The sequence below is a fragment of the Leptodactylus fuscus genome, chromosome 1, assembly GCF_031893055.1.
Source record: "Leptodactylus fuscus isolate aLepFus1 chromosome 1, aLepFus1.hap2, whole genome shotgun sequence".
In the NCBI taxonomy this organism is placed as follows: Eukaryota; Metazoa; Chordata; class Amphibia; order Anura; family Leptodactylidae; genus Leptodactylus; species Leptodactylus fuscus.
In genome coordinates, this window is record NC_134265.1 from 16,232,229 (window position 1) to 16,245,848 (window position 13,620).

The 13,620-nt window shown below is 55.2% G+C and overlaps 1 protein-coding gene across 1 annotated transcript in view; it reads left to right on the forward strand.

Annotated features, from left to right (window-relative positions):
* Positions 1–565: 565 nt before the first annotated feature.
* The window catches only part of MAP3K1 (mitogen-activated protein kinase kinase kinase 1), a 34,508-nt gene continuing 21,453 nt past the window's right edge, over positions 566–13,620 (forward strand). Inside the window, exon 1 of the mRNA XM_075267368.1 lies at positions 566–900. Coding sequence (XP_075123469.1) covers positions 587–900 — 314 coding nt within the window. The 5' untranslated portion in view covers positions 566–586. The remainder of the gene's footprint in view (positions 901–13,620) is intronic.

Consider the following 13,620-nt stretch of genomic DNA (forward strand, 5'->3'; position numbering starts at 1 on the left):
TAGCAGAGCTGAGCAGGCTGTAGTGCTCAGGTATCAGACTACTCCTATATGATGATGTAGCAGAGCTGACCAGGCTGTAGTGCTCAGGTATCAGACTACTCCCACATGATGATGTAGCAGAGCTGACCAGGCGGTAGCGATCAGGTAGCGGACGGTTTGAACCAGGAGCCGCCTCATTTCCGCCTTCTGTGGGCGGTATTGTAACACAGACACGCCCACTCACAATTTACGCACACTACGTAACGCTTCACCTGCACACTACGCTGTTTGAGTAGGAAGTCTCCGCACCACTTACGCAAAATGCGTAACGTCTCCGACACAGGTGAACGGATAATCCGGCACAGACAAGCTCGGTTTTCGGTCCCTCGGTAACAGGACAGCTCGGTTCCCGTCGCTCACCCCCTCCCAAACCCGGAGCAGCTCGGTTTACGGCAGCAGCAAAAAATCACCGCAGATACAATTACGCTATTTGCGTACCTGGCCGCTGGCAGGTTACGTAGAATCCGTAAATCACCGCCCCCTTGGCTGGTAGACCCCGCCCCCTGCCTGGGCTGGCCGATACGAATGTAAACCTGGCCCCAGGAAGATGGCGGCTGCGGCGGGGAGTCGGAGCTCGTCGTCCGGATTAAGCGCAGCCCCGGGCGGCGGAGCAACTCCCGGCAGTCCGGAGACGGGGCAGCTGCACGCCGGGGACACGGAGAGCGGGGCTGGGGAGTCGCGGGCGGCCGACTGGAGGCGGAAGCAACTGCGGAAAGTGCGGAGTGTGGATGTGGAGAAGCTGAGGGCAGAGCCGGAGCCCGGAGGAGCGGGGGGCCCCGGGGAGAGCGAGCCCGGGACAGCCCTGCCTGGAGGAGGCTGCAGCGACGCCGAAGAGCTGGTGGTCGGGAGCCCCGGTGCCGGGTACGTGGGGGCGGGGACTACAATGCCCAGCATGTCTGACCGGAGCTGTCACCGGGGTCTGCCGTCTAATGCACTGAGCCGTGCACGTGCAAGCTGGGCTCAGTGCGGTTTCCCTGCGTTATTTACTGTGCAGCCGAGTATTGTTCCTAATGCAAGAGTCTCTAGTAGTGACTGAGGCTGCACATCCGTCCTGTAACAAACCCTCAGCTGTGTGTGTCCTCCTGTGATCTGCACTGATACACTGCAACGAATCGGGGGGGGACACAAGGCTGGATGTTGTGGTAACAAACCCTCAGCTGTGTGAGCAGGACTGTTGTATCCAGTGTGAACTGTTGACTGTAATGTGATCTGCGCTGATACATTGTAACAGATCAGGACATGCAAGAGGATTGTGTCATGGATGCCATTGTAGCAAATGCTCAGCTGTGGTGGCTTGTGTGAGCTGTGCTGTAGTCACATGTGGCGTGTCGGCTCTGCTGTGTCGCTATGTGGAGGCTGATTGTCTTCCTGGTACCGTCTGACCGGGGAGAAGTCGCCATCTAGCTCAGCGGGATATAGTGTGTACTGATGTAGCAGAGCTCGGTGGCATTGGGCGATGTAGCAGAGCTCGGTGGCATTGGGCGATGTAGCAGAGCTGGCTGGCAGTGGGCGATGTAGCAGAGCTCGGTGGCATTGGGCGATGTAGCAGAGCTGGCTGGCATTGGGCGATGTAGCAGAGCTGGCTGGCAGTGGGCGATGTAGCGGAGCTGGCTGGCAGTGGGCGATGTAGCGGAGCTGGCTGGCAGTGGGCGATGTAGCGGAGCTGGCTGGCAGTGGGCGATGTAGCGGAGCTGGCTGGCAGTGGGCGATGTAGCGGAGCTGGCTGGCAGTGGGCGATGTAGCGGAGCTGGCTGGCATTGGGCGATGTAGCGGAGCTGGCTGGCAGTGGGCGATGTAGCGGAGCTGGCTGGCATTGGGCGATGTAGCGGAGCTGGCTGGCATTGGGCGATGTAGCAGAGTTCAGCAGGTTTCTGGTTCATATACATAAAGCAGAATCCTCATCTGACTACATGATAAGACCTCTGCCTGCTGTCAGTGAACAGCGCCATCCAACGGCTGCTGCACTACTGGTGGTTTGCTACAATGTGTCAGTCTGGGGTCTTGGTGCCTAGAGCTATAGTCATGTGACCTAATGGTAGTCAGTGTAGTCGTAGTCCCCACTCTGCTACATCTCGCTCCTGTCACTTGTTGCAGTGTCAGGGCTCAGCAACCTTTGGCACTACAACTCCCAGCATGTTCCATCCACTTCTATGAGAATTGCAGAGACACCTGAGCAAGTGGGCATGCTGGGAGTTGTAGTAACAAACCCTCAGCTGTGTGAGCAGGGTAAGGATGCCTTTGCTGGCACAGACTCTGCTCCGTTGTTAGTTTATTGCAGCCCCTCAGGGTGGTCTGTGGGTGACAGCTGCGGTGTCTGATCCTGGCGCTGTCAATCACCGGGGGGTGCACCTGGGCAGCTGCAGAGTATAGCAATGTGGGGTGAGGGGGGGGATTGTGTGCAGCCCCTGCTCCAGTGCCTGCACCGCTCCTGCACGCTGCGCCCCCACATTGTGCATTCATTAATTATGCAAATGCCTGTTGGTCCCCCGGCCGAGGACGACAGATGCCACCACCGCCGGGCACAGATGTACGCTGGCATCTGACTAACCGCTGCTCAATAGATGCCGCCTGTTTAAGGCCTGAATTAATTCCTTTGTTTCGCCACCCACGGGGGGCGTGCGAGCCGCAGGTTGTGGCATTGGGCTGGTAGGGAAGGGGTTAATGGCGATAAAACTTTTTATAATCGGCTGGGTCAGAGCCGTCTCTTCCTGTCAGCTGCCCGGGCGCGCACAATGCTGCTGTGTCTGCGGCGCCCCCCCCCCGGGGACCTTACCTGGGTGTAGTGTACGTGCAGGTAAGGGCCGATTGTGGGGACCCTAGAGTACCGCCATACCCTACACACGTTTGTTACAGTGTGTCAGTCTAGAGTCCAGGTGATACATTGTTTATACACCGCAGCCCCTATATACTCAGTACAGGCTGATGGATGTCTATAGAGAGGAGGATCCTATCTTGCCCCCTGTTGGTATAATACGGGCGTAGCGGGTCAGAACTGTCGCGTGGTGTAATAACGTGTGCGGTTTGTGGTACTACAAGCCCCAGCGTACCACCCAACTGACTGCCAGGGCATGCTGGGAAATGTAGTGTCACTACAGCGGCAGATTCACCATCTGTATGGTATAGTGCATGGTATATGTATATATCCAGGGCCCCCCCCCAGCACAGGGCGCCGTATCTGTAGTATCTGTGAGTTAGGACGCCATGTGGCTGCTGACAGCTTTAGATCTGCTCTGCTGACTGTGCCTTTAAATGCTCTTGGTATAGCTGGGGGGGGGGGGGGGGTGATCCTTAAAACATATGTCACAGGGTCAGGGGATGGGGCTGAAACTGATACAAACACAGGAAATCATCGTCCCATTGTAAGAAACTGAGCATCGGAGCCCCCCCTTAATCCTCTGCCATAAATCCCGACAGGAATAACATCTGAGCCACTAATAGGATGAGCCAGGATCGGAGAAATCAGGGAGCCTCGTGTTACCCCCCCCGTGGGGCCACTATTTATAGCGGGGGCTATGTTTAGTATACGTGTGTATACCCCCTACCCTGGGCGTGCAGGCCGGTAGGCCCCCGGGTATCTGCGGGCCCTGCGTCGCCGCTTCTTGTAGTGCCTTGTGTTTTCTCTCTAGAAATGTTCCAGGATCCGCTCCGGTCTCCATTGTTACGTGGCAAAAACCTGCGGCCGAGACGCGTCATGAACAGTCTGTGGAGCGTATCCTCCGCACGTAGGGCGACTTCTGGGCTAGTCCGTCACACTATTGCACACCTTGACCCCCGTTTTGTATTTTCTTGCACTTGGTCTGAGGATTTGTCCGCTTATACATAGTATATTGAGACCGATCACGTTGGTAGGGTCGGGTTCGGACCTGCAGTAACTCCTCCTGTCCTCGTGGGGCAGTGTAGACAGGGGTGCATGCAGTTTCTTTAACATTAGACCTGTAAATTTAAGAAACCGCTCTGCAAAAGACATCCAAACTGCACTGTGTGCATGCACTCAAAGAACTGTTGCCGGCCCGGGACAGGACTGATCTCTGTGCAAGTTCACACGATGCAGATTACTTGGAGAAATCTGCATTATCACCCCCTTTTGCAGTGGTGTTGCCCCCTTTTTGTACCCACAAATTTGTACAGAAGGGCAATTCTGCAGGGTTACCCCAGGGGCAGTGACTCTTTCCATTAACCCCTTGCCTGCTGCATTCCAATAGCGGGGGATGTCTGCATGCTGGGACCCCCTGCCGCATAAAGTAACTTTGGAAACTTGTTTTGCCCACGTTTTATTTCTTCTCTAGTCACAGCCAAAGGGAAAAAAGCAAACGGTTCCGTGCTCTGCAGGCAGTCATGTGACCGGCACCCACAATGCACTGCTCTCATAACAGGAAGTGGCAGAATTGTGGATTTCAGCTCTTTTCCTGCCCCGAAAATCCTCTAAGTGCAATGTAACGCAGTAAACCGTGCGCAGAAACCTTCAGTGTGTGATGTGGATTTATACTAAAAGGTTCTCTAGTAGATGCGGAGTTGCCCTTTAAGTGCGGGGATGCGGCACTGAAGCGGTTACACGTTTTTGGGCCCTGGTGTGATGCGCCCCTCCCATATAAATCATGTTTCTCATTGTCAGGGGGCTGCACTGTGTGCACTAAATGTTGCCGCCCTGCAGTGTGCGTTGGTTTATGGAAACCATTCAGGATTCCGGGAAAGCTGGGTTTATTGCAGCATTAGCGAGCAGCCCGGCCTCTTCTGGGAAGGAGCTGAGCTGGAGGCTGCTGTTTGTTCATCCCGCAGCTCTGTGGCCACCATTGTGACTTCCCGGCTCCTGGTGTGCACGGCGCAGGCTTGTTACTGTACATCTTGTGCTTGCGTTTCCTGTGTGGTTTTTGCTGCAGGCTCTCTTGTCATAAGACGGCTCAGATGGGCTACAAGGCCCAAGTCCTGGCCCCGCGGGCATAGCTGTGTGCAGCGGGGAGTAGCGGGTGCATGCCTGGAATATTTGGTTTGTGTCCCAGTTTCAGCATCGGGACCCGAAACTGACCTCGGGGTTATGTAAAGTTGATGAGTCCGTCAGTGCTGAGAAGCTCGTCAGGTGCCGGCTGTATCCAGGGGGAGGTCGTGGGTTCTACGAAAGTATATACAGTGAAATGGCCTCACCGGGCCCGCAACCCCTCTGATAAAATAACATGGGCCTGGCGGATGTGGCAAAGCTGCAACAATTGTATCCGATCTAGACAATGCTCTGTGAGCTCAACAGCCCGGACTCCACACTGATACATTGTATCCGATCTAGACAATGCTCTGTGAGCTCAACAGCCTGGATTACACACTGATACATTGTATCCGATCTAGACAATGCTCTGTGAGCTCAACAGCCTGGACTACACACTGATACATTGTATTCTGTCTAGACAATGCTCTGAGAGCTCAACATCCTGGACTACACACTGATACATTGTAACAAACTAGCAGAGAGCATTGCCTAGACTGGATACAAATTTGTTAGTTTGCTACAATGTATCAGTCCAGGCTGTTGAGCTCACAGAGCATTGTCTAGATTGTCTCCACTCTCCAATGTCAGTCACTGGCAGGCTCCTCGAAGACCGACCTGCCGCGATGTACGGTACGAGCGTACCTCGCCATATGGCATCCGCCTGCGGAGATGAAAACCCGCCACCTTCTGGTTTGCGTTCTTGGCCATCATAAGATGTCTTCAAGTGCCCAATACACGAACCAGAGAGTCAAAGCGGAAACCTTAATGTGACATCTAAGCTGGACGCAGTGATGGAGAGGACATGGAGGGGGGCGCTAGAGCGCTCCTCTAATAATGATGCATGATGGGAGCGGAGGAGGCTCTGTGTGAACACGTCTCTTGTAAATATGGGTAGAAGGAGCATGGACAAGATGCTGGGAGAGTCTCAGACCTTCTCTACCTGTCTTACGTTCCTACAACAGATCAAAGAACACAGCGGTGATAATGGGCTGGTCGCGGAGGGTCTCCCAGGACCCTCACTGATCAGCGGAAATCATTAGCAATACCTGGTAAGAAGTGTTGAGTTTCCCTGCAGCACTCCCGCAGGAGAAATGATGTATTACACAGTGTCCGCTCCCATCAGTAGTTTGTCTATGCTATACAGGCCTGGCTCTCGAGAGGTGAGGGCCCCCCATATAATAACTGTCTCATAGGGTGTATGAACTCTACATGGACTGGCCAATTAAAGGGGATGTTAGACATGGTCGGGTCAGAGCTAGCGGAGCCGATATCCATCCGCTGTATTAGAGCTTACAGATCGGGGTGAACGACTCTACAATCTATAGCGCCAACATATTCTGCAGCGCGGGGATTAAGACCTCAGTAAGCTCCTCGCCTCGCCTGTATATACCGAGATAAGACTCTTAAGTGTTTTCTCTCCACGCATGGATAAGACCATGCTTCAGTCTCAGTCATACGTGAAGTAACAGGATTTCCATGCGGGTTTGGCGACGGTTAAGCCGGGCGATGACGGTGACGTCGGTGAGACACGTGACCGCTTCAAAGTTGTCGTTTGCTCAGGACATGTGACTTCCCGAGTCTTCAGCTTCTTGTTCTGTCAACAAACGTAGGGGGTTTCCTTCTCTTGGAACGAAGGGGCATGTGACTGCGACACAAACATGTGTATGAACAGAATCCTAAAAAGGAACAGTGTAACAAACATGGGATACATTGTATCAAGGCTGGACACAAGGGGCAGGGAGCGAGTAAAGGGCCAAAAAAATAAGTGAATTGTGCAAAGTCTAAGAAAACGAACCTGCAGAGGCCGACGGGATGGGACGGCGGGTATATAGCGGGTAGAGGTGCGCATATAGCGGGTAGAGGTGCGCATATAGCGGGTAGAGGTGCGTATAGCGGGTAGAGGTGCGTATAGCGGGTAGAGGTGTATATAGCAGAGGTGTATATAGCGGGTAGAGCTGTATACATGGGCACTGTGACAGCCAGTATCTAAATATTAACCACGTTCCTCATGTGAAGTCATGCATGTCCTAGCGAGGGCGCCCCCTGCTAATAACTCCGCTCATTTATGGGAATTGTCCATAGTTTTATTTCGGTAATCTCCTGTGCGCCCTTTGACACCCCCCCCCCACCCCCCCAATGTCTCGGCTCCTCTATTTACCGGTGCACAATGTGGAATTTCACCGAGACCTGCAAACGCATTTTTTTCTTTCTTGCTGGAAATCATAGAGGCCGAGCGGGCGGTGGAGGAACAGTGTCACATATCACACGTCACCAGGAGCCGAAATACAGCACCCACACCATACCCCTCTGTGAGTGCCAGATTGTGGGGTCTGTGGGGGCTACGAGTGCAGGTTTGGCCCAGTCTCGGCTATGGGGGCAGTTGTCACGTTGTCCTTTGATACCCATCAGTGTGCAAAGGGTTAAAGACGCAAAGTTCTGCTACCCCTTACTCCGGTCATGTCTTGTGCATTAACCCCCTCCTGACTGGATCCCGTCAGACTATTGACTTCTGGTTTACCTTTCAGGACTGTAGGAAAGCTGTGTGACTGCTTATGGATGTTCTAATCGTATCGGATTCTGGGAGAGTTGGGTCACCGCCTCGTGTGTATATAATATATATGTTGCTGCATCTGTATTTCTGTTATATACTGCGCCTGTAATATGTTATATATCTGCCCCCTGCCATGTTGGTACAGTCCGTACTGTCACATGTTCGGTGGTGTCCTGTTCATGTATTTGGTGCCCCCCGTCCCAGGATTGAGGATGTTCTTTGTTTCCTGTTACTTTGTATCCATTCATTGTATCTATTTCTGGAAAAACAACGTGACAACCAATAGAGCCGCCATTATTGCGCCCTCAGCCGTTGTCAGTGGCCGCAGATCTGCCTGACCGTCCACCTGAGAAGGCCGACAATCTGTTGTGTATGGGGGTGGGGGCTCCTGAAGTAAGGTCTGCGACATAAACGTGTATGCTGAGCCGAGTGTGCGTGTCTGGGATAGAAATAACTATTGTAAAGCCGAACAGTCTTGTGTATGGAGATCATAGGTCAGTCCCCGCGCTCGAGGAATCCCAGGGCGCCATCACCAGGGCAGTACCACGGACATGCATCCTCTGCGAGATGTAAGGGTTCATGTGGAGTAGTAGTCATAGGAGGAAGAATAATAGTGCGAGTAGTAGTCAGAGGAGAAGTAGTCATGGGACTGGGGGAGTAGTAATACTGCTGCAGTTCATGCACTTGGGAAATCCTGCCGCAGACCGCTTTAGTCATGTGACTACTGTCCTTATGGTCACATGGCCCAAATTCTGTCCATCTGTAGCCTCTTATAAGAGGGAACCCCAAAGAGATCTACGGAGTATACAGAGAGGTGAGCACGGAAGATGCGGCAGCTACCGGTAAAGTGGCGGTCGCCGGGACGTGTCTCAGTAAGGTACGGCTCTAAACGTAGCGTGTATGTAGGGCAGAGGGGGTGTGGGTAGGGTATAGGGTCGCAGAGGGTGAGAGTATGGGACTCGGAGGGTATGGGTTGCGGAGGGTGCAGATGTGGGCATGCTGTGGCTCGAGTCGCGGAGGGTGCGGATGTGGGTATGGTGTGGGTCTAGTCGCGGAGGGTGCGGATGTGGGCCTGGTGTGGGTCGAGTCGCGGAGGGTGCGGATGTGGGCCTGGTGTGGGTCGAGTCGCGGAGGGTGCGAATGTGGGCCTGGTGTGGGTCGAGTCGCGGAGGGTGCGAATGTGGGCCTGGTGGGGGTCGAGTCGCGGAGGGTGCGGATGTGGGCCTGGTGTGGGTCGAGTCGCGGAGGGTGCGGATGTGGGCCTGGTGTGGGTCGAGTCGCGGAGGGTGCGGATGTGGGCCGAGTCGCGGAGGGTGCGGATGTGGGCACGGTGTGGGCCGAGTCGCGGAGGGTGCGGATGTGGGCACGGTGTGGGCCGAGTCGCGGAGGGTGCGGATGTGGGCACGGTGTGGGCCGAGTCGCGGAGGGTGCGGATGTGGGCACGGTGTGGGCCGAGTCGCGGAGGGTGCGGATGTGGGCACGGTGTGGGCCGAGTCGCGGAGGGTGCGGATGTGGGCACGGTGTGGGCCGAGTCGCGGAGGGTGCGGGTGTGGGCACGGTGTGGGCCGAGTCGCGGAGGGTGCGGGTGTGGGCACGGTGTGGGCCGAGTCGCGGAGGGTGCGGGTGTGGGCACGGTGTGGGCCGAGTCGCGGAGGGTGCGGGTGTGGGCACGGTGTGGGCCGAGTCGCGGAGGGTGCGGGTGTGGGCACGGTGTGGGCCGAGTCGCGGAGGGTGCGGGTGTGGGCACGGTGTGGGCCGAGTCGCGGAGGGTGCGGGTGTGGGCACGGTGTGGGCCGAGTCGCGGAGGGTGCGGGTGTGGGCACGGTGTGGGCCGAGTCGCGGAGGGTGCGGGTGTGGGCACGGTGTGGGCCGAGTCGCGGAGGGTGCGGGTGTGGGCACGGTGTGGGCCGAGTCGCGGAGGGTGCGGGTGTGGGCACGGTGTGGGCCGTGTCGCGGAGGGTGCGGGCCGAGTCGCGGAGGGTGCGGGTGTGGGCACGGTGTGGGCCGAGTCGCGGAGGGTGCGGGCACGGTGTGGGTCGAGTCGCGGAGGGTGCGGGTGTGGGCCGAGTCGCGGAGGGTGCGGGTGTGGGCCGAGTCGCGGAGGGTGCGGGTGTGGGCACGGTGTGGGTCGAGTCGCGGAGGGTGCGGGTGTGGGCCGAGTCGCGGAGGGTGCGGGTGTGAGCACGGTGTGGACCGAGTCGCGGAGGGTGCGGATGTGGGTACGGATTGTTCTCCATGCTTTATTCTGCCTTTACTTATTGGGATGGCTGTGAGCGCGGTTTATTGAGCAGCCTCCATTCTGGTTCCCATGGCTAATGTCAGCCCAGTTTGGGTCCAGCACCCACAAGTCTTTTGACCTAGTTACCCCTTATCCTGGTGCGTTACAATATGGCTGCCCCATCCTGACACGTGGAGTCCTATACCAGCGCCATCATGGGCTCCCTCCAGGCAATGGACCAGGAAGCTGAGTTATGGGGGTCCTTGGGGTGCAGAGTAGGGGGAACCCTCCAGAGCCGCCATCTTATTGGGGGATGAATCTCTTTATATTCGTCTGCCTCAGCTCCGGCCCTGTGACCAGGATAAGGAGCATTGCGTCGGCCATCAGTGTATCTAATCTCGCACGTATCCCCCGCAGTGCCCCTCTGTATATCAGGAGATATTACATTGTCACGCTCGCGTGCACTCTTCCTATTTTCGGGGCGATCGCGTCTTCTGCTCCGTCTCATTTTATTAGTCTGTCCCTGCCGTGAACCCAGTTTTTTTTTTTTTCTTCTTCCTCCTCTTCACCTGGCGGCGGCGCAGGCTCAGATCGCCGGCGCTCTACGTTCCCATCCGAGGAGGTTAATTTGTTTTTTATTATTTATTTGGCAGAATGGGGTTTTTGTGGCGCGGCCCGTAAGGGGCGGGGGGCGCTATTGTAAGTGTCTTCTGCTGCAAAGGTCACAAATGAAAATCTCTGAAAAGAGAAGAGGAAACTGGAGATTAGCGCAGTGTCTTAGACATGAAAGAGCACAGGCAGGTCAGGGGGTGGGAGACGGGGGCGAGCGCGGCCGGGCTGGGGGGAGGCTGATTAAAAAAGCCGTGCATGAGTAAAGCGCCACAGAAAGGATCAAACGCCGCGGCCCTGACCACCTGTAATTAGGGCTCCTTTGTCCGGCCTCGGGGCCACTTCAGACGAGGGTGGGTTTTTGTTTTCCCCTCTTTTTGAGCCAATTTAAGCCTGAGACCCTGGGTTAACCCCTGTGCTGCCGGCAGAGGCCTAGCTCCAGGAGTTTGGATTCCTGTACATGCGCCATTTTACACTAAGCCGAATCGGTACGTACATAGGGGGTAGTTCCTGAGACCCTCATACATCAGCGGGGTGTGGACAGGTCACTGAATAGCATAGCGCCGCACATGATATAGTGGCCGTATCTGGTATTACACTTCAGACCACTTCATGTGAATGGAACTGAGCTGCAGCGTGACCAATGACGGAGACGTCATAGGAAGAGGCTGATCAGCGTGGGTGCCAGTTGTCAGGTCTTAGAAAAAGGTTTTTCTGATCAGACGCCCCCTTATTTTACTTTATCGGACACTTAGTGACGCCTGCACGTTTTCTGCCATGTCTGGTCGTGTCCTCCTAGAACTTCTCCTGGCTCATGAATATATTGGCTGATCTGCAGAGTAGCCATACCTGCAATGATGAAGCTTTACTAGCCCTTGGGCTGGGCTAATCTGGAGGTGACCCCCTACAGGCACAGCGGGGTATCACACTTGGCTGTCCTGTATCTGATGCGTCTTATGTGTTGGGGGTCCCAGGGCTTTGGCGTTGGGGCCAATTTTGGATGAAGTCGTGGGGGGATGTCAAAATAAAGCAACTTAATTATGGCGTCGTAGTCGGGCTGTGAAAGAAGAGAGGAGTCAGTGGGGCTGATGTAATAGACACCCATAGAGGTAGAATCACATGATGCGCCCCGATATAATCTCCGTGCACCAGGTCTACTGAGATCAGGGGGGACTGTTGGCAGCTTTGCAGGGTCACCACCACTCATCTCACGACCTTTCATCTCTCACTCCAATTTTTACATCCTTCAATAGCCCCCACCATTCCTGAGCACCCAGGTAATCTGGGACCCGTCCACCTAACAAGGAGTCTAGTTAGCACATCGGGTGCTAAAACCAATTGCTCAGGAGTGGTGGGGGTTTGAGAAGGAATTCCTACTGTGCCGGAATCAGTGGTGTGGGGCGTATTGATGGATATAAAGAGGCGGTAGTTGTGAGTGGCTCCTTTAAGACTGCAGGATGGTTTTGCCTTTAACGTTGGGGATTGCATTCCTGCAGTTTTGGGCAGTTTGCACCCACGTCAGGTGATGCATATACATTGTGACGTACCCTACTGCTGCGCTCTTGGTGTCCTGTATCCCCCCGGCCACTGCTTTGTCCCAGACACAACCTGGTCTTCACAAAACGCGTTGTTAGCCTATGGAGGAGCCGGCAGCGTCCCCACCTGCGAGAGCCAAACAAAAGGCCTTTGTGCCCAGAGAAAGTGAATTGTCACATGAGAGGTCGGAGCGCCCCGGGGAGGGGGCTGGGGCTGGAAGTGTCCCCGTCTTATCAGAGATCTCCCAAAAAATTATAGAAATGTTGCCCATGGGATAATGTAAGGGGGCTGCAAAAAACAAAGCATGGCTGGTGTGTCCGGGGGCTTGTGGAGAAGGATCGGGCATGTTAGGAGATAAGGGGGGTCCTGGAGGGAATAGAGGGGTCTCTGCACCCCTGAAATCAATATGGACGGGAGGAGTAGTGTCAGGGACTATTCGCACATGTGGTGCGGTCTGATCTGTCATGTGTCACATGGTATCGGTGGGCCGCAGGCTGCCCCTGGTCGTGTCCCCCTCCTCCCAGCTCTGGGCCACTTCCTCTGGTTGTCGCTGACAGGAACTGCGCAGCTGTTGTCGCTCTGTGTGTTTTCTCGGTGCAGGAAGTCTGAACAAGAAAGAAAACAAAGTCGCCTTAAAAAAGAAAAAGGAAGCGGCGCAGCGACTATTTCACTTTTAGTAACGTTAACCCCTCGCGCTCCAGCTTCTTCCAGAGTGACCGGTCACATGATTAAAGCCTCGTCACCCGGGATAGAACTAATACAGGGCGACACCGTGTCACCCCCCCCAAATCCAGGGCCGTGCTGAGCTGCTGGATTATGTCCATACAGTGCGGGGCGCAGGGTACTGACCATAAGGGCCGGGTGGGGGCCACAGGCATATTAACTATTTCTCTGCAAATTTTATTTTATGCAACTGAATTCCAGCACAAGAGTCTGTGTAGCCCTCCGTCTCACATGGTCTGACAACCCCCTGGGGGGGCTAATGCTATAATGGGGTCCACATGAGTTGTCGGCTAGAATTTGCGGGGGTCAGCAACATTGGGGTTTCCTTTAACCCTCTTGCTGCCGCCTCCTCCTCGCCAGTGCCCAGACCAGTGTCTCCAGTTAGTCAGCAGCGGCCCCCAGAGCTGCGCTCTTATCCAGTTTCCCGTCCCAGTTCATTGAAAGGGATTTTCTCTGCGGGTTTCTCTCCAGGAAGGATTGTGTTCAGGGGCTGCCTGCCATATGCCGGGTCTTATCAGCGCCCTCCCGCTGCCTAATCTGCCCCCCACCTCCTCCAAGGACGGAGCAGGCACATACTTGGTTTGGTCAATAGATTTACTGTTGTGCAGATAGCACACCCTACAGCGTGGGCGTCCTGTGCAGGGTGGGGGTTATGTTACAGTGTCACTGCTCAGGGCTCGGCCTAGAACTAGGAAACAGCTGAATAGATATTGTGTCCTCCTGGGAAAGTTCTTCCTGGGACAGCGCTGCACCTGTGCACAGGTCGTGTCTGGTATTGCAGCTCTGATCACCAACAATCATGATGCGGAGTCCTTGTGTGGAGCGCTGTAGTGATCTCCATCATTCCCATACATTATTATTGCACATATGTGAGCTGCTGGCATCATGGCATCCTTTGCTATTCAGGGGCCTAGAAAAGCTGGGTGATATTGTGAATAACTGGTGGGATATGAGTACTCCTTGGCCAGT